This window comes from Carassius auratus, chromosome 45, assembly GCF_003368295.1.
Source record: "Carassius auratus strain Wakin chromosome 45, ASM336829v1, whole genome shotgun sequence".
Classification (NCBI taxonomy): Eukaryota; Metazoa; Chordata; class Actinopteri; order Cypriniformes; family Cyprinidae; genus Carassius; species Carassius auratus.
Genome location: NC_039287.1, coordinates 1,886,673 through 1,912,364, shown reverse-complemented (window position 1 = coordinate 1,912,364; position 25,692 = coordinate 1,886,673). Strand labels below are relative to the sequence as shown.

Here is a 25,692-nt window from a genome sequence, read left to right as displayed (position 1 = left end):
ATGAATAGTTTCCTTCGTAATTGGAACAGTTAGCATTCGGCCCACACGCCAACGATGAGTTGAGACATTCATTAATATCTAAAATGAATTATGTACAACAAACAGAAACAAACTTTTTACAAATTCAGCTGTTGATTACATCAAAAATAAAAAATAAAAGTTTATTATTGAAGTTCAGAGTATACACATGTGAAGCTAGAACCCACTTCTACATGTGTTATGTATCTTCTACATGCTCACCATTGCATGGGTTACTGGCGCTGACTGGTTCACTGCTATTTGTTACAGTAAATCCACTCAAGCAGGAACAGTTGTAACTCCCAACTGAGTTGGTGCAATTAGAGTTTGGACCACAGAACTCTGATGTCTTGAGACATTCATTTACATCTTTATTTCAGGAAGAGATGAACAATAGTATAAAACTCTGACTGACAAATTAATATGAAATATATTTATGCTTATGCACTGTGTGTCTTAATTTACAATAAAAGGCATGAGAAAAACTCTCAAGGCTTTACATGTATCTGAATAAAGAATTTACCTGTACAAATATTACTGATGCTGATGGGGAGACTTGAGTTTGTTGCAGTGAATCCATCCAGACATGAGCAATTGTAACTTCCCAACTGATTTGTGCAAGTGGAATTTGGACCACATACAGATGGAATGAACTGACATTCATTTATATCTGGAAAGGGAATAACACATTTCAGAAGAATATCTCAATATTTTTTAATCCTTTTCTGCTTACTTAAAAAATTTAATTAGAAAAATTGTTTTACATCTGAAAAACATCAAAATGCAAATAAATAAATCACACCTATGCATGGGTTGCTGTTATTTATAGTCTCATTCATCTGTGTAGCGTTATATCCTTGCCAACAAGAGCATGAATAGTTTCCTTCGTAATTGGAACAGTTAGCATTCGGCCCACACGCCAACGATGAGTTGAGACATTCATTAATATCTGAAATAAAACAAATGATAAAATATGGCTGCTGATAAGATTTGAATGTCCTGTCTGACAGCATCAATAAATATACCAGTTTTTAATCATGTACGACAAACAGAAACAAACTGTTCAGAAATTCAGCTGTTGATTATATCATGTATTTATTCTCATTCACTGTGTGCCTTAATTTACAATAACAGACATGAGAAAAACTATCAAGGCTTTACATGTATCTGAATAAAGAATTTACCTGTACAAATATTATTGACGCTGATGGGGAGACTTGAGTTTGTTGCAGTGAATCCATCCAGACATGAGCAATTGTAACTTCCCAACTGATTTGTGCAAGTGGAATTTGGACCACATACAGATGGAATGAACTGACATTCATTTATATCTGGAAAGGGAATAACACATTTCAGAAGAATATCTTAATATCCCTAATCCTTTACAGATTTTTTTAGTTTTTTTTAATTGTTTTACATCTGAAAAACATCAAAATGCAAATAAATAAATCACACCTATGCATGGGTTATTGTTATTTATAGTCTCATTCATCTGTGTAGCGTTATATCCTTGCCAACAAGAGCACGAATAGTTTCCTTCGTAATTGGAACAGTTAGCATTCGGCCCACACGCCAACGATGAGTTGAGACATTCATTAATATCTGAAATGAAACAAATGATAAAATATGGCTGCTGATAAGATTTGAATGTCCAATCTGACAGCATCAATCAATATACCAGTTTTTAATCATGTACGACAAACAGAAACAAACTGTTCAGAAATTCAGCTGATCATTATATCAAAAAGAAAAAGAAATAAGGTTATTATTGAAGTTCAGAGTATACACATATGAAGCTAGAACCCACTTCTACATGTGTTATGTATCTTCTACATGCTCACCATTGCATGGGTTACTGGCGCTGACTGGTTCACTGCTATTTGTTACAGTAAATCCACTCAAGCAGGAACAGTTGTAACTCCCAACTGAGTTGGTGCAATTAGAGTTTGGACCACAGACCTCTGATGTCTTGAGACATTCATTTACATCTTTATTTCAGGAAGAGATTAAAAACAGCATAAAACTCTGAATGACAAATTCATATGAAATATATTTATCCTTATGCACTGTGTGTCTTAATTTACAATAAAAGGCATGAGAAAAACTCTCAAGGCTTTACATGTATCTGAATAAAGAATTTACCTGTACAAATATTATTGACGCTGATGGGGAGACTTGAGTTTGTTGCAGTGAATCCATCCAGACATGAGCAATTGTAACTTCCCAACTGATTTGTGCAAGTGGAATTTGGACCACATACAGATGGAATGAACTGACATTCATTTATATCTAGAAAGGGAATAACACATTTCAGAAGAATATCTTAATATTTCTAATCCTTTACAGAATTATTTTTTTAATTGTTTTACATCTGAAAAACATCAAAATGCAAATAAACAAATCACACCTATGCATGGGTTGCTGTTATTTATAATCTCATTCATCTGTGTAGCGTTATATCCTTGCCAACAAGAGCATGAATAGTTTCCTTCGTAATTGGAACAGTTAGCATTCGGCCCACACGCCAACGATGAGTTGAGACATTCATTAATATCTAAAATGAATTATGTACAACAAACAGAAACAAACTTTTTACAAATTCAGCTGTTGATTACATCAAAAATAAAAAATAAAAGTTTATTATTGAAGTTCAGAGTATACACATGTGAAGCTAGAACCCACTTCTACATGTGTTATGTATCTTCTACATGCTCACCATTGCATGGGTTACTGGCGCTGACTGGTTCACTGCTATTTGTTACAGTAAATCCACTCAAGCAGGAACAGTTGTAACTCCCAACTGAGTTGGTGCAGTTAGAGTTTGGACCACAGAACTCTGATGTCTTGAGACATTCATTTACATCTTTATTTCAGGAAGAGATGAACAATAGTATAAAACTCTGACTGACAAATTAATATGAAATATATTTATCCTTATGCACTGTGTGTCTTAATTTACAATAAAAGGCATGAGAAAAACTCTCAAGGCTTTACATGTATCTGAATAAAGAATTTACCTGTACAAATATTATTGACGCTGATGGGGAGACTTGAGTTTGTTGCAGTGAATCCATCCAGACATGAGCAATTGTAACTTCCCAACTGATTTGTGCAAGTGGAATTTGGACCACATACAGATGGAATGAACTGACATTCATTTATATCTGGAAAGGGAATAACACATTTCAGAAGAATATCTCAATATTTTTTAATCCTTTTCTGCTTACTTAAAAAATTTAATTAGAAAAATTGTTTTACATCTGAAAAACATCAAAATGCAAATAAATAAATCACACCTATGCATGGGTTGCTGTTATTTATAGTCTCATTCATCTGTGTAGCGTTATATCCTTGCCAACAAGAGCACGAATAGTTTCCTTCGTAATTGGAACAGTTAGCATTCGGCCCACACGCCAACGATGAGTTGAGACATTCATTAATATCTGAAATAAAACAAATGATAAAATATGGCTGCTGATAAGATTTGAATGTCCTGTCTGACAGCATCAATAAATATACCAGTTTTTAATCATGTACGACAAACAGAAACAAACTGTTCAGAAATTCAGCTGTTGATTATATCATGTATTTATTCTCATTCACTGTGCGCCTTAATTTACAATAACAGAAATGAGGAAAATATACCTCTACATGTGTTATTGATGCTGATGAGGAGACTTGAGTTTGTTGCAGTGAATCCATCCAGACATGAGCAATTGTAACTTCCCAACTGATTTGTGCAAGTGGAATTTGGTCCACATACAGATGGACAGAACAGACATTCATTTATATCTGGAAAGGGATCACATTTCACAAAAAATAGTTCAATATTTCAAACATTCAAACAGTGTTTAGAAAAGACTTGACTATATAAGACTATTCTATCAACTGCAACATCATCAACACAACAAAAACATGATAATGCAATTTCAATGAATCACCTCTCTGACAAAGTGAACCCTCTGAAGGAAGACCTCGAATACATCCACAAGTGCCTCCCACGATGTCATCACACACCTGATAGACCCTGCAGGTGTCACTGGGCCAAAAATGCTGCTCCTCGCACTTGCACTCATATTCTGTTCCATTTAACTCACACACTGTAATAGAATGGTGATGCAAGACATATCAGTTCATATTATTGGTTAAACTTAACATTTGACATATTCCAAAAAAACAAAAAACCCAGACAGGTTTATAAAATCTTGAGTGACTCTGAAGGAAGCCTTTTTTATAATAATGCTTACTAACAGGCATCTGTTAGTAAGTTAGTAAGATTTTTATTACAAATCTTCAGCTGAAAAACTTATCAACACTGTCTTTCTTTACATGTCTTTTTGTCTATTTTATGTTATTTCTTATCCAGCTTATCTTGCCAGCTTGTTGTTCTCACAAGCGATATGTGTTTTCTTTCTGTAATTCCAGCAATTTATCTAAATCTTTGTGCTTCCCCTGTAAACTGAACACTGAAGTCATGAGTTTGAAAAAAAAAAAAAAATAAAAGTCAGAAGTCATTTTAAATCATAAAATGTCGCAGATTATGAAAAAAGAGCGTAGACTAGCGGTCATGTAATTAAGTTTAACATTTCTTCAGCGAATGTTTTATTTTCACCTGACATGAATGAAACATTAGATTCTTAGTACCAGTAGTCATGTCGATGTCTGTGATGTGTGTGTTGTTGTTCAGAGTCAAAGGCAGGCTGGTGTTTGTGACGAGATTGCGCAGGAACTCCGCCGGGAACAAGTCCAAAAAACTAACATCAATTTCAGCCTCATACTCGTACGTAAACTCAGAAATTGGCTCTGTGAGAACAAACAGTAAAGGTTTGAGCAGAACAATTGTATTCTTATAGTGTTAAAACGTTTCCTATGGTTAAGTTCTAGACTATTATAAATAGGAAATATTGTGATTGGACAACTTTGCATTTGTTTCACCTTGGCAGAACTGTCCGTCGACCGGAAGGGCATTGATACATGTACACGAACCATCAGTGATGTCATCACAGACTTCGTATGAGTGACACGTGTCATTCGGCCAAACAAACAGACCCTCACATTTACACTGATACTGTGTTTCATTCAAAGAACATACTGAAAAACAGCAAGAGTGGAATAATTCGATAGAATAATAGATATCAGTAGTAATGTTCTGTTGTTGTTTTTTTATAGTAGTGTAGTAGTGTCACTACTTGTAGATTAATTGTAAATTTACAGACATCAGAAGGATCTTTAACCAATGATGATGCTTTGACAGTCTCACCCGTTGAAATGTTAAAAGCTGTAATTTCAACACTATCGTCCACTTGAAATGGAAGTATGACAGAGTTCACAGAAGATGTTATATCGCTGATCACTGCAGCTTCAGATGCATTCACTTCAACGACCATAATGTATTCCACTGGATCTATACATAAGAAAACATAATACAATTTTAGTACTGTAACCATGAGTTACAAGCCACTCAATGAACAAATAAGTGAAAATAGTTTTATTATATATATATATATATATATATATATATATATATATATATATATATATATATATATATATTATGTAACTATTATGTAACATAAAACTATAACATAAAACTATTATGTGTATTTGAGTGGAGGACAAGATTGTGAAGCAGACCTGCACATCGTCCTCCTGTATGATGCACTGACCCATCTGTGTAGGTAAACTGGAATGGTATATATAAAAAAATCTCACAGTGAGTGAATATTGCTAATTCCAGAAGTATTTATTTAATAATTATTTACATTAAAAAGTTTATCACATGACTCAAGAGTTTTTTGGGTTCAGTGTTGCATACTGTATATCTTACATGTAATAAACATTATACATATTCTTAGATTAGATAGCATCTAAAAAAAAAAAAAAAAAAACTTTCCTTACCTGTAAATTCACGCTTGTTCCTGAAAAATCAAGAGTTTCCACAACACACACATGGGTCAGCAGGAAAGCCAAGACGATTCCTATTCCTATGGACCAAAATTGTATAATTCTCAAAAATGTCCATAATTATATAAAATGTGCATCATATCAATGTGAAATATCATTGTTGTAAACTGGTATCAAAAGAAGAAAGTGAAAGCACCTTAAAACTGGTTGCCTACTGTACAGCCTGTAGGTGGAAGACTTGAGCAGCCTTAACAACATGAGAAGGAGACAGAGTCTGTGCCCCCCAACCCCCCAATTTCATTTGTAATGAAAACATTATATAAATCATCATATTTATTGTTTTTACTGCTAAGTCATATTAAATGATTATATGAACGTCTTAAGCAGCATAAGAAGTTTTCAGAATATTTATTTTTTAAATGAATATTTTTTAATGACAATAAAATTATTGTATTCATCAAAATAAGCAGGATATGATACAAACTTTGCAGGATTGTTTTGAAGTATTTGCTTTGATATTATGCAAAACACATTATTTTAGCTAAAGTATTTATGTGCCCTGCTATTGAGCCCTTTACCCCTCATATAATGATGATATTTTTTATTATATATATATATATATATATATATATATATATATATATATATATATATATATATATATATATATATATATATATGTATGTGTATATATATATATATATATATATATATATATATATATATATATATATATATATATATATATATATATATATATATATATATGTATATATATATATATATATATATGTATATATATATATATATATATGTATATATATATATATATATATATGTATATATATATATATATATATATATATATATATATATATATATATATATATATACAGTACAGACCAAAAGTTTGGAAACATTACTATTTTTAATGTTTTTGAACAAGCCTGCATTTATTTGATCAAAAATACAGAAAAAAAAACAGTAATATTGTGAAATATTATTACAACTTAAAATAATAGTTTTCTATTTTAATTTACCTAAAAAAAATAAAAATTATTCCTGTTATGCCAAGCTGAATTTTCAGCATCATTACTCCAGCCTTCAGTGTCACATGTAACATCCAGTCTATCACATGATCATTTAGAAATCATTCTAATATTCTGATTTATTATGAGTGTTGGAAACAGTTCTGCTGTCTAATATATTTGATGAATAAAAGGTTCAAAAGAACTGCATTTATTCAAAATAATAAAAAAAATCTAATAATATATATTCTAATAATATATTTTCTTTACTATCACTTTTTATCAATTTAACACATCCTTGCTGAATAAAAGTATTGATTTTATAAAAAAAAAAAAAAAAAAACTACTGACCCCAAATTACTGACCAGTAGTGTATATTGTTATTACAAAATATTTATATTTTAAAAACATAGCTTCTTTTTTTTTTTACTTTTTATTCATCTAAGTATCCTAAAAAAGTATCACATGTTCTGAAAAAATATTAAGCAGCAGAACTGTTTCCAACTTTGATAATGAATCATCATATTAGAATAATTTCTAAAGGATCATGTGATAATGATCCTTAAAAATTCAGCTTTGCATCACAGAAATAAATGATAATTTAAAGTATAATCAATTGAAAAATAATTATTTTAAATTGTAATAATATATCACAATATTAAATTTTTTTCTGTATTTTTGATCAAATAAATGCAGGCTTGATGAGCAGAAGAAACTTATTTCAAAAACATTAAAAATAGTAATGTTTCCAAACTTTTGGTCTGTACTATATATATATATATAAATGTGTTGCTCCATCAGTGTTCAATTAAAAGGCTACATTGTTCCTGGAATCTTACAAAAGAGAAAAAAGCATTTTTTATAATTTTTTTTAAGCTGTGTTTTTTCACACTGTTGTACCCTGCTAGTTATTAATGCTGATCATGTTAATCAGTAATAGTGCTCATATAAACCCACAAATCTGGTTTAAACTTATTCATTTCAACGGGGCCCATTAACATTTTACATATCATTATCGCTGAGATTATCGCTGTCTTCTTCATTTCATTTTGACAAAATGAACTAGTGCTGAATTTAAAAGGGAAAGCAATCAGAGCAAATTATTGCTTCATCTGATAGTGATTAACTACCGATGAAAAACATATACAACCATACAATAAGATTTCTAACAAAAGTATGAATTATTTTTGTACCTTCTCTGGCCATGTTTAACCTCCAAGGTAAATTCCAATATTTCTTCAAAACATGGATTTTCTTTTATTCATAAGGACATACAGGATTTTTCTGTAAATAATAAAATTCTATCACATGTGACATGACTCTAATAAACATAAGTGTGATATGCACAAAGTACAGCCACGATGATACTGAAAAAGCACTATGAAGATAAAGGTCACAGTCATTTAAACTTTAAAATGTATACATAGTCTATAAAAACATTTTATGATCCAACAGCAAATAAACAAACAGACGTATTCTGCATTTGAAACAGAATATTAGCACTCTTACCTTAAGCTGGCATGACAGCCTAAACTATGAAGTAATCAGTTTGAAGATCTAAATGTTTGTTTTTTGTTTCCGTGTGAAATGATCCACCTACCAAAAAAAAAAAAAAAAATTCCCTTGCAGTTTTTATTTCCTCTAATAGTTTCAATGCATTTCTCAATGATTAAAACCCTTTTTGAAAATATATTGTAACGTAATAAGAATATCTTAAGTGAGAGTGAGTTTAAATTTAGAGTTTAAAACTTAATCTTAACATTGTTTTTTGAATACTAAACATGAACAGTAGAATAGTACTTTTAAATTGTGCAATTATGCATTTAGCAGACGTTTTTTTATCCAAACTGACTTAGAAAAGAGGAACAATAGCAGTTTGTCAATTAGTATTTGTAATTAATTAACATATTTTTGTAATATACAATGGCAGCTATATTTGACAACTAGGTTAAGAAGCAAACTAAATCAGAGCAGAAACGCAGATATTTTAACACACTTGCTAGTGTTTGTTTGTTTGTTTGTTTTTCAGCTGATGCGCTCAAGAATAACCTGTTTTGAAAAAAGCAAGTGGCAAATATGCAAAATGCTTCTTCAGACAAAGGTTCACTAAGAATGAGGAAAAACATCTGTAACAAATACCAAAGGGCTGCATGATAGTTAACGTCATAATGGCTTATTCTTTCCGTGTGACACCCTACAAAATTCCTGAAAATTTTGCAATAGAATAAAAGAATATATATATATATATATATCACTCAAAAATGAGTGCAGCTCATGGACCAAGCAAAAATAAAGACATAAAAATGTAAATAAAAATACATTACTGATAAGAGCACCAACAATTTCTACCTTAAAGGTAACGTTCACCCAAAAACAAATGGTGAAAAATGTATTAAACTTTACTTCTTGATCCACAAGTAAACCTCACTGGACTAGAATCGTATAAATAAGGCTAAGCCCTAAAACACTTAATCAGAGCCTTTGTGTCTCACTGGTTTCGTCCCATTGTGGTTTGCCTTCATTCTGATTGACTGTGTTTTTCTTTGCCATTGTTCATTGCGTCGTCATTGGATTGTGGAAAAAGCGTTGTGCCAGAGAGATTTATATCAGTGAGTGATGTAACATGTAGTCAAGTATAGTACACTTTTTGTGCTCTGCATTATTTGTACTCTGCATTTAACCCTTCCAAGTTCACACAGCAGCGAGTAGTGAACACACACCCACCGTTAACACACACCTGGATCAGTGGGAAGCCGTGTGCTGTGGGGAGCAGTTGGGGGTTCGGTGCCTTGCTCAAGGGTCCTCCTCAGTTGTGGTATTGAGGGTGGAAGAGAGTGCTGGATATTCACTCCCCCCACGCAAAATTCCCGTCGGTACCTTTGGGTTATAACTCAGACTCTCTAACCATTAGGCCACGGATGCCTATTAAGTGTAGTGAAACTATGCCTGTTTGACTATGACTTAGATTCCAATTTTAATTTGTGTTCACTACAAAGACTTTGTAAATACCTTTGTAAGGGCGTAGGTGGTTGGATTCCAATTTATTTGTGTATCTGTTTCACTTTTTTTGTTTATGGTTGAGGAAGCTAAGGAAGCTAACTTTTATTTTGTTTTCTTAATTTTTCGTTTGAGGTAATGTGTAGCTGCTAAAAGATTTTTTTTGGCCTTGTCTGCCCCTCCAGATATTTCCATTTAAAGAAATGTATTTATTTATTTTATTAAAGATTTAATTTATTCGGCATCTCTCTGGTGTTGAGACACCGTTCTCTCTATGTCTTACACCTAGAGGTTTTAACAAAATAAATAAAAATGCAATTTTTTGTTGTAAATTGTTATCTCTTCATTTGATTACATTTTAAATGATTGATTTAATTGATAATCTTTTAATAGTTGATTTCATTAAACTAATGTTTTCCCTTGTTTTACACTGTTGTCTGTCTCGGTGTATTTTTGAATTCCACTTCTGTAACCGAATCTGAATTTCATCAGCTGAACACCCTATGGCTGATCCTTCTACAGTAACACACTAAAAACAACTCTGAAGGAACACATTTCAAAAAGGCATATCAGGAAAATGAAGCTGTCCCTGCTGTCAGCCTACAGCTACCTGCCTAGAGCGGTAACACTGACTGTTAGAAGATATTTTCTGGCCTGACCCAGAACAGAAACAAGACACTTATTCACAACACCTGTAATTTACATTCTTTATAATGTCTTTACAATATATATATATATTGTATATATATATAAATATAGATATGAAGTGCTATACAGATTTAGAAAATTTTAAGATGTAAAATTTCAAGGTAAATGTTGAACAACAGTCTTTGTTTTTAAAAAGCCTCTGATCCTACAGCTTTTTAGATGGAGGGTGAGGTTTTTTTTGGCCAGTTAGTTTGCTTGCTACCATATTCTGTAAATATCTGCAAATGTATGATTTTTTATAGATTTATAGTCAACAAATTAACATGCAGCTTTTTTAAGTTTTTACAGTGATTTGTAACTTGCAGTTTCCCATTGAAGTTAAAAAGTCAATAAAAATGATGCTATACGTGTCTATGTTTGGTGTCTGTTTTTGATAAGTTAAGAGATGTTTTTGGAACACATAATCCTTGGATGTTCCGGCCCTTTAATCAGAATACACACTTGATGTGTCCCAATGATTTAATTCCCCTAGTCACTTGTTGCTCTCTCATGGTGCTCAGGAGCTTTGTTATGTTATACTATTATTGGTCCAAATGGTGTCTCTTATTGTTTATCCATAACCAATGCCTGTACCACTGGCCATGAATCTTCTACACCCCAGCTCAACTGTACAAACCTTGAGGTTCCAGCCTCGGATCTCTGCTGAATAACACATTACTACCCTTACTTAAACTCTTCTGTTCAATTAAGGCAAGGAGAAACATTTGAACTAGCCTTTATTATTATAAAATAAATGGCTCAAGACTATTTAAATCCAATATGAAAAAACATTTCATTATTAGTGATTATCAGTTATAATAGTAGTAATTGTTTGGTAAGAAACACTGGAATTTATCGTGTCTGATCAAAAAATGAATAAAAAAAATACCAGGATGTAATTAAACCAACAGGAAACCAACGCCTTACACATTTAAAATATCTGATATAAAACAAGTCAACTTGACATACAAAGAAAAAGTAATTTTTCAAGTATAGATAAAAGACATTACTGCATTAACAGTCTATTACAAAATCGTGTAAAAAGTTATTTAGATACCTTATTTTTAGACTAATCATCTCAGAACAAAGAAACATTTCCTCCCCTAAAACAGTAAAAGAAAACTACTGTATTTACATGTTATTAACAGTATTTGAGCCATTGGTGCCGTCAGTAACTGCTGTATTGTTGGCTTCAGACATATTGTACACATCTGCAAATAGTTATAGACGTATGTTACTCATGTTTTTACATTCATTAATTTAGCAAATTTACCAATTTTATTGAAAATGTGTTAATAAACACTACAATTTAGATTGTATCCCATCTACTTACTCCTTCTTCCCCTCCTTGGAACGTCAGTGGCAAATGTGGATGATGTTCCTGCATTGGTGGTCTGTAAGGAGATATCAGCCAAAATAAATCAACGAGTCAATATAAAAATATTTAGCAATGGTTAGAAGCTGAACACATATATAAGTGTGCACTTTTTTAGAATGGCATTTACATTGGTACTGTTGGAAGTAAATTTCTGTAGCAACTGTTTTCCTGGTAGTGACTCACGAACCTGTAATCAAAGATATCTTCTTAATATCAAGAAATGCATAAATCTCTCAAATGTCTGCTTATAGCACATATATGAGATACTTGATTCTGATTTGTAACTCATGTAATACAGCGTTAAACAAATTTCCTAATTTTGAAAGACTACAACATTAAGTAACTTTACTTAAGCTTTTTGTAAAGCAACAGAAGGAAACTCATACCTTGCTGTCTAAAAGCGTTCCGAACACCAAGATAAAGAATCCCTATTAAAGGAAGTTTTACAAGGTATGATTCAAAGTGATTCAAGTTTAATTAGAAACATGGACATTTATAATAAATCAATGTGCAGCATGAAAGAAATGCAAAAAAAAAAAAAAAAAAAAAAAAAAACATTTAACCTTACTATGATTTTGATATTAGTGAGAAAGAAAGTGATACTGTACCTGCAGTGAATTGAGGAGTGCAAACACCACATGAATGCCTAAATCTTGTGAAACCATGGTTCCAATTCCAAATCCCCATGTTAGACCAAAAATAGGAGTCAAAATGGCCACACATCTGGCAATGACCACCAGGGCATGTTTCTCAGCAGGTTGAGTTTCGGCACCAACTCCTCTGCTCAACATCTTGTACAGAACCACAATCAAAACCACAAGGTTTATGGCTACAATAGTGAGAGCTGGAATCACAAATGCCAGCAGTGCCTTTGATTCGTTCCAGTTCAGCCAGCATGCATTTTGTTTGGAAATATAATTTTGAGGTCCAGCTGTTGATGCTACAGTAATAACCGCTATGAGCAAAGGTGCACCATATCCGGCCATGAAGGCAATAACCATCATATTGGCCCTTGACATTTGAGACAAGACCATAACTGTACGATAAAAGAGCAACAGTGCTGACATTAACATCCAGAAGAAAAGAGCCAAGTAAAAAAAGTGCATGAAGAAAACCACTGGACTGCAGCGACCCACTGAGGTTGGCTGCTCTTGTTCTGCGATCGCAGCTCCAATGATAAAACAGATGTTTGCGATCAGCAGGGACACGGCAATGTTGACTATGGAGACGTGCCGCATGTAGGACGTGTCATTTCTTCTTACTGACTTCCATACAATAGCCTCAATAATCAGACAAATAATCAAGCTGGCCATCGAAATAGCTACGCCAATGTAAGTTATATAGGCTAAGGCTGTGCGATAATTGGGATCAATGTTAAATGGTGACATTAGGATTGAAAAGGAGGTTGTGTGGTTACATTCACATGTAATGTTACCAGTGCTGTTCCGCTTTACTTTACATCCAGTGGAATCCCATGTGTTGAGATTGAAGTTCCAAAAGACACACTGAGGATTTCCCAAAGACTGATTAGTAATGTCAAATGTCAAAGAAATATTGTTGAGAGTCTCATTAACCTTAACAACAACCACATCTCCATTGATGCGCACATCTGATTTCCTGCTGTCATTAGTACCTTGAGAAGGTAGGACTTTGTCAAGAGTTGTGAAGATTATGATGGTAATGGTAGTCTCATGAGGAACCAGTGGTAATACAATCTCTGTTGTTGAGTTTGGCAGTGCTGAGGTTAAAGTGAATGAGTTTTTAATTGTAGTTCTGTTCAGCTGAATGGATGTTTTATTAAACGCAAATTCATCTGTGAGACGGTCACTTATATTCTCAATAGCACTCAGAAGTTTAATGCTGGTGTCTCCTGTGTTGTTGCCTTTGTTCAGTTTGCTCCATGTATTACTGGCATTAACTGATACAATAACGTCCACTGTGTTTAGGAAACTCTGGAAATTAAATATAAAATGATGCTTTATATTATAAAATTTAGCCCATCAAATGTAGAAATCATTAATATATAAAGATATTTGGATAATCTAATTGAGACACAAGATATAAGATATTATATCCTAATAATATGATATAAATATGATCTGCCACATATATAAATCCTGATAGTAATATAAGATATTATAATATTGATTAGAATGGCTATTGCACAACACAATTATGTACACTGAATCAACACTGGTTCTTATCTTAATTAGACATTATGTTCATTATCTAAATTCACTTCAATACAAGCAACATAAAATGTCTACACATTAAATATCACATAAAAGCTTAAATGTGACTATACATACCCCCATAACTGGACTACTGAAGGAAGTAGCTTGTGGGAAGTTGGCTATTTTAAAAAGAATGTCGACAATTGCTTTGACGGTAGCAGCAGACTGTATTATATCAATGCCATTCTGTTCTGTGACAGAACTGAGGTTAGCCATAAACTCTGGGATCTCCTCCACACGCAAAGACTAAATTGCAAAGTACAAATATATAAATGATAGAAACCTTTAAAATGGCCAGATAATTGTAGATAAATACATGGTCAATAGATTACCTCAAGTTGGTTTTTCAGGTTGTCGATATAATCATATATACAGTTGTCCATTACTGATTTCCATACCCGTGATTCACATTTGTAAGTTATGGTGCCTTTGAAGCCTTTTCCACAGACTCCTGTCTTCTCATTAGTTGCTTTTCCAGCACCAAGCTCTTCATTTTGACAGTCAAATTCTGGAGAAGTATTTGATTGCAAGTCAGGTGGATATTCAACAATTTCTCCACATTTTTTCTCAGAACAGAACAGAACGGAACATTACACTTTATAAATTGTGTAAAAACTTGATAGTACCCCTGCAAGCTACTTGCACAGTATGCAGAAGGATCAGAAATAATTAGGTGCAGTCAACACCAGATAATCAGGTGTGACATGGTCCAAAGAAAAGCCTGCTAGACTCATGAAATCGTACAGTAAAAAGTAAACAGTAAAAAACTTTTTTGATGCTGAAACAATGAGAAACTGCTCACGTTCTGTGCTTGTCTTTACTGTGACGCTGCTATAGCTATAACTGTAATTCTGTAGTTGTGGCAGATCCTTGAGACGACAAGTAAAGGTAAAGGTTTGATCTGTACAATTTCCACTCCGAGTAGTATAGTTTAATGTGATACTGTCAGATCCTGATTGTGTAAAAAGAGAAATGCGTTTAGTCAAAAACGTATAATAATGTGGAAATTTTAACTGAAAGTTAAATAGTAACTCATTAAATTGCACCAGTGATTTATATGTACAACCTGAAATCTTTACTGTTCCATCCAGAACCCACTCAAGATTGAAGCCAACATCAACAGAACATTTCAGTTGAAAACTGCTGCCATCACATGGGAAAACACGGTAATTATCACCCACGATAATACTGGGGCGTTGGTTAATAATGATATTTTGCCACTGAATGTATGGTATTGTATTCCTTTGTGTGATGCATGAATATTGACCTGCATGTTGGGGGAAAAACAATAAACACATTTATTATTATTAATATAGTGGAAGTTCATGATATTAGCACTTTAATTTTGACTGGTTAATTGATTTCATAATTAAAAATTAATATTGATATGGCAGCAACATCTATGCCACATATTGTCTCCTAGTACACAATATTTAGCATAATCCTATCCTAGGGCAGTGCTAATATACCTAAATTAAACTGTCGCACAGTTTTATATCAGTAAGGGGTCATCGGATGGCCATTTTTCACCAGTAGTTATGACTCTTAGGGTTTTCACGAAATGTCTGTGACATAATTTGGTTAAAATTCCTCAATGGTCGTGGAAAACAACATCCCTTTTACCCTGTCAAAAACAGCTCTGTTCACACGACCCATTTCCGTGCATGTCACGCTAAATGATAATAAGCTACTGTTCACTCCACCCCTCGCCCCTTTTTTGTTTATTTGGTGGTGCATTACCATGAAAAACGTCATACCACTCAAAAATCAAAACGGTTTGATGATTATGTTTAGTTTTTTGGGGGGTTGAACAGACTTTTATCATTGTGGGGTGGTTGTATCCACACACTGCTGAGACACACTTGCAAGCGAATACCATGTAAAAGTGAATTTGCCATCCAATGTACCCTTTAAAACCAGACTCCAAACAGCAATCTGGCACTTTTGTCACAGGCAAAAAATAAATCCATGTCACTCACCACTGTCACCCTCACTAGCGTTTATCACAGTGAGAGTACTGTTGTTGTTTGAGAGTAGGTATCTTGTGTTGTCTAGAGCAGGATCTTTGTTATCCACTGTCCATTTTATTGGTCCTTTTGCAAAGTCTGGCTGTGTGCAGTTCAGGTCTACCTTTTGCAGAGGATATAACTGATCTGGTCTGAAAACTGTTTGATCTGGAATTAGAAACCATACAACTCATATCACCCAACAAGAAACAAAACCGAAACAATAAAAAAAAAATATATATATATGATATAATGGGACTAGACAACACGTCTCAGGACCTACTCATTGTTGAAATCATACTCTATATTGTCACATGGAATTGATGTTGATAGTGTTGAAATTATGCAGCCAAGTGATGATATCTCAGATCATTATTTCGTTTTGTGAAAACTTCATATAGCTAAAACTGTAAATTCTACTTATTGTTAACAAGTGTGGTAGAACCATCACTTCTATCACAAAAGACTGCTTTGAAAGTATCTGTCACGGCGCATTAGAGATGGCGCCGAGGAAAGAACAAGGTCAGGGTCCAGATGCAGGGAAGAATTTACTTTAATCAGAATGAAACAAAAAGGCCAACAAGGCAAGGCAAAACAAAACGGGCTCAAACACGATCACTGGCAAACCACACACATGCATATCTCGAGGCACACTATAGAAATAACAATCAACATTTACAAGTACAACTAATCCAGGCAGGCAGAGTGGAGGGAGTGAGGAGAATATATGTTCGTGAACAAATGGGGAACAGCTTTGTGTGTCTAAGTGAGTGAGTGGATGCAACAGTTGTTCCGAGTGAACCAGGTGTATAGTGTAAAGGTGAATGAGTCTGGGAGATGGGGAAGTGGCGCCCTCTGGTGGTGAGAGGGAGGAACACCGGGTCCGGACTCATGACATAATCTACCTGATGTATCCGGATTCATTGGCATATCCAAAACCTCAGAACAACTTGATGATGTAACAGAAACTATGGACTCTCTTTTTTCTAGCATTTTAAATACAGTTGCTCCTTTAGGCTTAAGGAAGGTTAAGGAAAACAGCCTGGCACCATGGTATAGTGAGCAGACTCTGCTCTGTCAATTCGTTATCGGTTAGGAACCTAGGAGTGCTATTTGATAGTAATCTTTCCTTAGAAAGCCATGTTTCTAGCATTTGTATTTTTCCATCTCAAAAATATATCCAAATTACGGCCTATGCTCTCAGTGTCAAATGCAGAAATGTTAATCCATGCATTTATATGACCTCAAGGTTAGATTATTGTAATGCTTTATTGGGTGGTTGTTCTGCATGCTTGGTAAACAAATTCCAATTAGTCCAAAATGCAGCAGCAAGAGTTCTTACTAGAACCGGGAAGTATGACCATATTAGCCCTGTCCTGTCAACACTGCACTGGCTCCCTATCAAACATTGCATCGATTTTAAAACATTGCTTATTACTTATAAAGCCCTAAATGGTTTAGCACCTCATTTGAATGAGCTCTTGTTACATTATAATCCTCCACGTCCGCTGCATTCTCAAAACTTAGGCAGATCCTTTTCCTATTTGGCGCCTAAATCTGGAATAACCTACCTAACATTATTCGGGTGGCAAACATACTCTTGCAGTTTAAATCTAGATTAAAGACCCATCTCTTTAACCTGGTTTACACATAACACACTAATATGCTTCTAATATCCAAATCCGTTAAAGTATTTTTAAGCTGCATTTATTAGGTAAACCGGAACCGGGAACACTTCCCATAACACCCGATGTACTTGCTACATCATTAGAAGAATGGCATCTACGCTAATATTTGTTTGTTTCTCTCTTGTTCTGAGGTCACCATAGCCACCAGATCCAGTCTGTATCCAGATCAGAGGGTCACTGCAGTCACCCGGATCCAGTACGTATCCAGACCAGATGGTGGATCAGCACCTAGAAAGGACCTCTACAGCCCTGAAAGACAGCGGAGACCAGGACAACTAGAGCCCCAGATACAGATCCCCTGTAAAGACCTTGTCTCAGAGGACCACCAGGACAAGACCACAGGAAACAGATGATTCTTCTGCACAATCTGACTTTGCTGCAGCCTGGAACTGAACTACTGGTTTCGTCTGGTCAGAGGAGAACTGGTCCCCCGACTGAGCCTGGTTTCCCCCAAGGTCTGTCACAGATGGAGTTTTGGTTCCTTGCCGCTGTCGCCTCTCGCTTGCTTAGTTGCGGTCAATTTAATTACAGCGATATCATTGACTTGATTGCAAATGATTGCACAGATACTATTTAAACTAAACTGAGATGATGGGATCACTGAATTCAATGATGACCTGCCTTTAACAGTCATTTTCCATTATTGACACACTGTTTTCCTAATTAATGTTGTTCAGTTGCTTTGACGCAATCTTTTTTGTTTAAAGCGCTATATAAATAAAGGTGACTTGACTTGTAAAGAAATCTGAAGCATTAGATTATGCACTTACCACTTTGAGCAAAAGCATCTTCAGCTAAAATTATGCCTTGTGCCCTTAGAGAGTCAGAAACCTGTGTGTTTGCTGCTCTAAAATCAAGGCTATAGGATGTTGCATTTATTCTGTAGTCTGCTATAACACTACCAGGCCTATGGAGACGAAACACAAACCACACCAATGTGAAGACATTATTTACATTTGTATTTTTAAAAAGCAGTAAATAATGAGAATGAGAAAAGAAAAAAAAGTACAAATTTAAATGGTAGATCATACCTGAAGCGAGAGACTTTTGTAGAACCAATATTGTAGCCAGTTAAATTATTAGAATAACTTGCATTAATCTGTAACAAGCAAAAGTACCCAATGTATGCTTGACATTTTTACAGTAATAAAAATTTAATTAAGTTGTTATAATATGACATCACTACGTCAAGTATGTCGATCAAGCCTCTTCTACAAGGCTTTGCAAAGAGGTTATTATTAAATTATACTATATTTGAACAGCTTCTGACTGTTAAATGGATGTTACAGAAAAATAAAAACATTTATTTATGAAAAAAATCGTTAAAAACAAAAACAAGTATGTTTTCCAAGTTATGTGCAAGCAATATTCAAAGTTTTATTTATAGTATTCACAAATCAACTATATTTATCAACTAAATAAAAAATAAACTTTTTTCACTAACTTTGAAAGACAAAATACTCACTGTTGACCCAATTCGTCCATGTAAATAAATGTAACTGTTGCTACCAGGATCAGCAAGACTTAAGTCAAAAGTCTGAGCTATTTTCATTTGCATTCCAATAACTGTAAAACAAGTGTACATTTATGCACATTGTATCAACAGGTTTGAACAACAATCAGTCCTTAAAATTATACTAATGCAAATTCAAATATATGGATAAGATCCAGTTATGAGGATGCATTAGACGAACACTGGTGCCCCTCAAGTTATCTCATCATAATACAATGAATAAAAAAATAAATATTATATTTTGACATGCATTGTGTATAATTTTTTCTACCCCTACTAACACAAAATATCTTAATTCAGTCAAATATTTTTGTGAAAAGGTTTAGATTCACGGGATCTGTCCGTCCTGTTCTTGACACTGTTGAATTAAAAGATATCAGTACAACAAAAATATGAAAATGAAATAAAAATATTAAATCAAACAGTTAATAGCAAAGGGATTATAGAACTATAAATTTGTTTTATCAAACAAGCAAAACAATACATTATTTTAAGTATTTTATGTCTTGAATCTATTAACTAAAAACTGATATGATTTATAACAAATTGGGAAATGTTTTGTCACTGACAAAATATTGTTATGGTTTAGTCGCACAAAGACTTATATTGACACTGCACCTCATTTTTTGTGTGTACATTTCTGGTTTAGTTTCTGTTTTTGTTGCTACGGTTTCTATAATGTACCATTCAGTTCACCTGTGTCTTGTTAAGTTAGATTGTTTGCCTGTGTGTTGAGGGGATAGGAGTGGGGTCTACTCAGTTAGAAGGACTTTATTGTTGGTGATTTTACTTGATCCAGGCTTGCTCTTTGGAGCTCATTCCAGAGTTGCTGTCATAGCAACAGGTCCTTAAGCTCAAATCTGCTTGGGAGCAGGTTTATATAATCTCAGGCTTAAATAATGGTTAGAATGTATCATTTTAAGTAAAGGTGATAGTGAAAATCTGTCCACTGACACGTTCTTACAAGTGTATCTTATTAAACCAGGACAATTTATTTTAAAAGATACATATTTAGTAAATAAATGATGTTTTATTAAAGGTTTAGTTCGGTTGCACTTTATTTTACAGTACGTGTACTAACATGTATTTATAGTGTACTTACAGTGTATTTATCTAAGAAAGTTCTGGTAACACAAGTTAACTAAATGGGGTAGGGTTAGGTTTAGGGGTAGGTTCAGGGTTAGTACCTAGTTATTACATAGTTATTGTAATTACTATAATAAGTACATAGTATGCACATGAGGAACAGGACTGTAAAATAAAGTGCTACCGTTAGTTCAGCCAAAAATCTCCGGAAAACAGTTTAAGATATTTTAGATTTAGTCAGAGTCTGATCCTCCATTGAAAATCTATGTACGGTATACTGTCCATGTCCAGAAAGGTAGTAAAAATTACGACTTTATTCAGCATTGTCTTCTCTTCCGGGTCTTTTGTGAGAGAGTTCACGACTCCGCTGATGTATGACGCTGCTGATGTGTTTTCTGGCGCACCCAGTAACAAAGATAACACGTCAGCAGCGTCGTACGTCAACAGTCACAGTCTCGCTCACAACAGACCTAGAAGAGAAGACAATGCTGAATGAAGTCGTAATTTTTGTTATTTTTGGACCAAAATGTATTTTCAATGTCGAATTCTGATGTCACATGGACTACTTTGATGATGTTTTTCTTACCTTTCTGAACATTGACAGTATACCGTATACGCACTTTCAATGGAAGGAAAGAAAGCTCTCAAACTAAATCTAAAATATCTTAAACTTTGTTCCCGAAGAACATGACATTATTCAACAATTCGTCTCCTCCATGTCACCCCATACACACAAACAGTGTATGTTGTTCTGTGCTAGCTGCACCTCATAAATTGTTGAATAAACAAACACTAGAAATTATAATTTGATCATTTTAATTAAAAAAAAGATAATTTCTAGTGAAAAAAAATAATTGGGAATAAAAAAATAATCTCAGATGTATTAAGCAATGTACGATAAACAGACCCATGCTTGGGTTTTCTTCTTGTGTTATATACATGAAACAAACACTGGAATATTTAATAAAAGAACAGCTGCATTTAGCTCCTAACCTCAGCTCTCTCTTTGTGGCAATAAACTAAAGTTTGCAATGAATGACTATGTTTTAGGAAAAGTTCTCAATACTAATCTTCAGCATCTTCACACAAAGTTGTTGTGCTGTATCTCAGATTTTGTTTTACTGGGCATACCTGTAGCTGTTGTTGGTGGTGATACTGTTGGTGCTGGAATTGAAGAAAACAGACATGACTTTGAAATTAACTTTAAATTTGATATGAAATTTGACTAGCGTTATATCCTTCCTAATAAGAGCATGCATAGTTTCTATTGTAATTAAAACAGTTAGATTTCGGACTACACACCCAAAAGTTGTACATTTAAAGAGAAGAAACAAAAAATTCTTTCTGAAGCTAATTTTTGTAATATCTATTCATCTATACTTATGCTTCGTGTGTGAATTTACAATAACAGGCATGTGAGCAAAACTTATACAAAACGTTATACAAATATCTGAATATAGAATATACCTGTGCATCGCTCGACGCTTACGTTGAGATTTGAGTTTGTTCCAGTGAGTCTATCCAGACATGAGCATTTGTAATTTACCAACTGATTTGTGCAGCTGACATTTGGACTACATAGATTGATGTGACATTCATATACAGAATCTGGAAAGTAAATAACCCATTTCAGAATAATATTTCAACATTAAAAAACATATGCTCCCGGTTTCACAGACAAGGCTTAAACCTAATCCCAGAATAAAATCTAAGTCTGAGCTGTATCAATTGAAAGAAACTTACTCTGACTGATCTGTGGGTAAGTTGTGGCCTAGTGGTTAGAGAGTTTAACTCCTAACCCTAGGGGTGTGGGTTCGGGACTCGGGCTGGCAATAACACAACTAAGGTTCCCTTGAAAAAGGCACTAAACCCCCAACGGCTCCCCGGGCACCGCAGCATAAATGGCTGCCCACTGTTCTGGGTGTGTGTTCACGGTTTGTGTGTGTGCATTTTGGATGGGTTAAATTCAGAGTACGAATTCTGAGTATGGGTCACCATACTTGGCTGAATGTAACATCACTGTCACTTTCACTTAAAATACAGGTGCTTCTCAATAAATTAGAATGTCGAGGAAAAGTTCATTTATTTCAGTAATTCAACTCAAAATGTGAAACTCATGTTAAATAAATTCAATGCACACAGACTGAAGTAGTGTAAGTCTTTGGTTATTTTAATTGTGATGATTTTGGCTCACATTCAACAAAAATCCACCAATTCAAGAACTCAACAAATTAGAATATGGTGACATGCCAATCAGCTAATCAACTCAAAACACCTGCAAAGGATTTCTGTGCCTTCAAAATGGTCACTGACAATCATTGACACCCTTGTTTGAAGTCCAGAGAATCTATGGGCTATTGTCAAGAGGAAAATGGGACCAAACAATGCAGAAGAGCTATAGGCCACTGTCAAAGAAACCTGGACTTTCATACCACCTCAATAGTGCGACAATCTGATCACCTCCATGCCGCGCTGAATTGAGGCAGTAATTAAAGCAAATGGAACCCCTACCAAGTATTGAGTACCTGTACAGTAAATTAACATACTTTCTAGAAGGCCAACAATTCACTTAATGTTAATTTTTTTATTGGTTTTATGAAGTATTCTATTTTGTTAAGATTTTAGTTTTTGTTAAATGTGAGAAAAAATCATCACAATTAAAAGAACCAAAGACTTCAGTCTGTATGCATGAATTTATTTAATACATAAGTTTCACAATTTGAGGAGAATTACTGAAATTAACTTTTCCTCGACATTCTAATTTATTTACTTTGTCTCAAAATGCACACCAGTTATGTTTTTTCTAAGGCATAAAAAATACTTAAATGTCCTAATTGAACTATGGCCTAATCCTGGTTTAGTCTAAACCCTGTCTGTGAAACCAGGCAATAATGTTCTAGTTACAAAAAAAATCTAATTGAAAAAGAAAAAAAATTGATATCTGAAAAACATGATAATACAAATAAATGAATCACACCTATGCACAGGTTACTGTTATTTATATTTGTAGCGTTATATCCTTCCCAACAAGAGCACGAATAGTTTCCAGTGTTACTGGAACAGATCCCCGGCCCACACACAGACAATGAGATGAGACATCCATTAATATCTGAAATAAAACAAATAATAAAAACATGGCTGCTGACAAGATTAAAATGTCCAGTTTTATACCATCTATAAAGAATACTTTATATCATGTATGTCAAATAGAGACTAACAGTTCAGATCATCAAAAATGCCAACAACAAAAAAATTTTTTTTTAAAGGTACAATAGGAGATCTTGGAAAATGCTAACATTAGCCTGATAGCACTGAAAGCGAACGCCCCACCCTCCCTGCAATCGCCATCAAAAACCACGGCCGCTGAATCCATTTATACTCACAGACCAGAAAACCAGAGACAACATTACTACGATAGGCTACATCTGCAGTTCCCAATTCCAGTCCATATTCCGAAATGAAGTAAACCCCTGCTCAGGGAGTAGGGAGCAATGAACAAGGTGAAGGGATAATATCAACGGGAACACAGTTCATTCTAGGGATGTAAAACATTGTTTAATTCCATGATCAATAGTCATTTAAATTAACGATCAATTAATCATTAACCATAATTAACCACAAATCCTCCGTGAACTCTATGGGTGCCACCATCTTGCCTGCCGCCATTACTGCGTGTCTGCGAAGTGTGACGGTGTGACACTTGCCGGTGCACTCTGATGACATTTGAATGAAAGCTCATTTAAAGAAAATGTCTGGTGAAAGGGAACATTGGGTAAATAATGTAAGGCAGTGGCCAAAACTTACTGATAAAGGTAATTTACTGACAAATAATGTAATGACAAAATAATGACAAATAATTACATAAAAATATGTAATGTAATTAAGAAGTGTATAAATTGATGACAACAATAAAACCGAACGCTGTCATTACCAGCTGTGTTGCTAATATGTTCACAAGCTTCAAATAACTATTAGGCCTTCCTTAAAAATATTCTTGTTTGCCATAACCCGACCCAATTAATTATTTTTTTCCCCTTTTACTCCGACCGACTTGCCGATTGTAATTGCGTTAAGACCCACTGATTTTTTTTAACTCTTCAAACAACTAATACAAATGCAATAAAATGTGAGACACACGCAATTGACGCTTTTCACAAGCTCTCACGCCACACATCCATTTTCTCATGCACAGAAAAATCGCGAAGCAAAGAGGACACGAAGACCAAAAGACTAGATAGGGCAGGTTACTTATGACAGAAAAAAAGCTCTTTTTCGCAAAAGTGGTTACTTTCATTTGTGCAAACTCACAATAAAAACAGAACATTTGTGCTCTTATAGGGTTAGGAAAATGTTAGATCGTGACCATGTCTCTGGATGCCATTCGAGATATAGCCTTCATTTATGTGGCTTCGTTCTGAATTGCTGGTTTCTTTTCCTAAACCTTCACAGTCTAACCCTCTAATTTTGCAGGTTTATTTAATCATAATTCACTTTTAATCGCATCTCTTACTGTGTGTGGTAAACATGGGAAGGCAAATGAAAGATTTCATGAATTAAGAATTTGTTCGATTTATTAATTTGTTCCATTATTTCTGTTAAATCATGGGTTATTTAGGGAACAAAATTAATGAAACATATTAATAAGGAAATTAATAAGGAATGATTAAATTGTAGGAGTGAATAGTCTATCCGTCATGTGTCCCACAGCCCTGCAAAGCGCAGTTATCTGATGAAATGACTTAGTTACTACATTTCTATTGCTTTTCATGTTGAATAACTTTTGTATTGTTTCTATTTTAATGTACTTTTAAAGTTTAAATCACATTAAAAGCTTAATTAGTACATTGTGAATTAATGATGATGCATTTATATAGTCACCATCACTCACAGCCCCTCGCACGTGTTTTGCGCATGAGCCGTATGCAGCCCAACATTAAATCTGTTAACCGACCATCGACAGAAATTTAAACCACTTAACTATTGCTATCGGGATGTGAGGAGACTTTCAACCAGTATATCAAAAAATAATTCTGAAGACAATCACCTATTGCACCTTTAATCTTGAAAGTTAGAGTATGCATATGTAATAGGAGCATTGTTTTTTTTTTTTTTACAAGATCTGATTTTCCTGATCAGTTTTGAATACATTCACT

General features: G+C 34.0%; 1 protein-coding gene across 2 annotated transcripts in view; it reads right to left on the bottom strand.

The window, feature by feature from the left end:
• LOC113062847 (adhesion G-protein coupled receptor F1-like) overlaps positions 1-25,692 on the bottom strand; it is a 66,940-nt gene that overhangs the window by 39,172 nt on the left and 2,076 nt on the right. The window contains exons 5-20 of one of the 2 annotated variants that reach the window (XM_026232876.1): positions 23,517-23,648; positions 22,007-22,147; positions 21,671-21,703; positions 19,406-19,506; positions 18,972-19,039; positions 18,711-18,847; positions 16,226-16,420; positions 15,313-15,513; positions 15,049-15,198; positions 14,579-14,754; positions 14,322-14,492; positions 12,621-13,964; positions 12,399-12,440; positions 12,140-12,199; positions 11,968-12,028; positions 11,355-11,845 (exon numbers count right to left, since the gene is read on the bottom strand). In XM_026232876.1, coding sequence (XP_026088661.1) covers positions 11,766-11,845; positions 11,968-12,028; positions 12,140-12,199; positions 12,399-12,440; positions 12,621-13,964; positions 14,322-14,492; positions 14,579-14,754; positions 15,049-15,198; positions 15,313-15,513; positions 16,226-16,420; positions 18,711-18,847; positions 18,972-19,039; positions 19,406-19,506; positions 21,671-21,703; positions 22,007-22,147; positions 23,517-23,648 — 3,092 coding nt within the window. In that variant the 3' untranslated portion in view covers positions 11,355-11,765. Of the gene's footprint in view, positions 1-11,354; positions 11,846-11,967; positions 12,029-12,139; positions 12,200-12,398; positions 12,441-12,620; positions 13,965-14,321; positions 14,493-14,578; positions 14,755-15,048; positions 15,199-15,312; positions 15,514-16,225; positions 16,421-18,710; positions 18,848-18,971; positions 19,040-19,405; positions 19,507-21,670; positions 21,704-22,006; positions 22,148-23,516; positions 23,649-25,692 lie in introns of those variants that run through there. The other variant, XM_026232875.1, reaches the window with a different exon arrangement.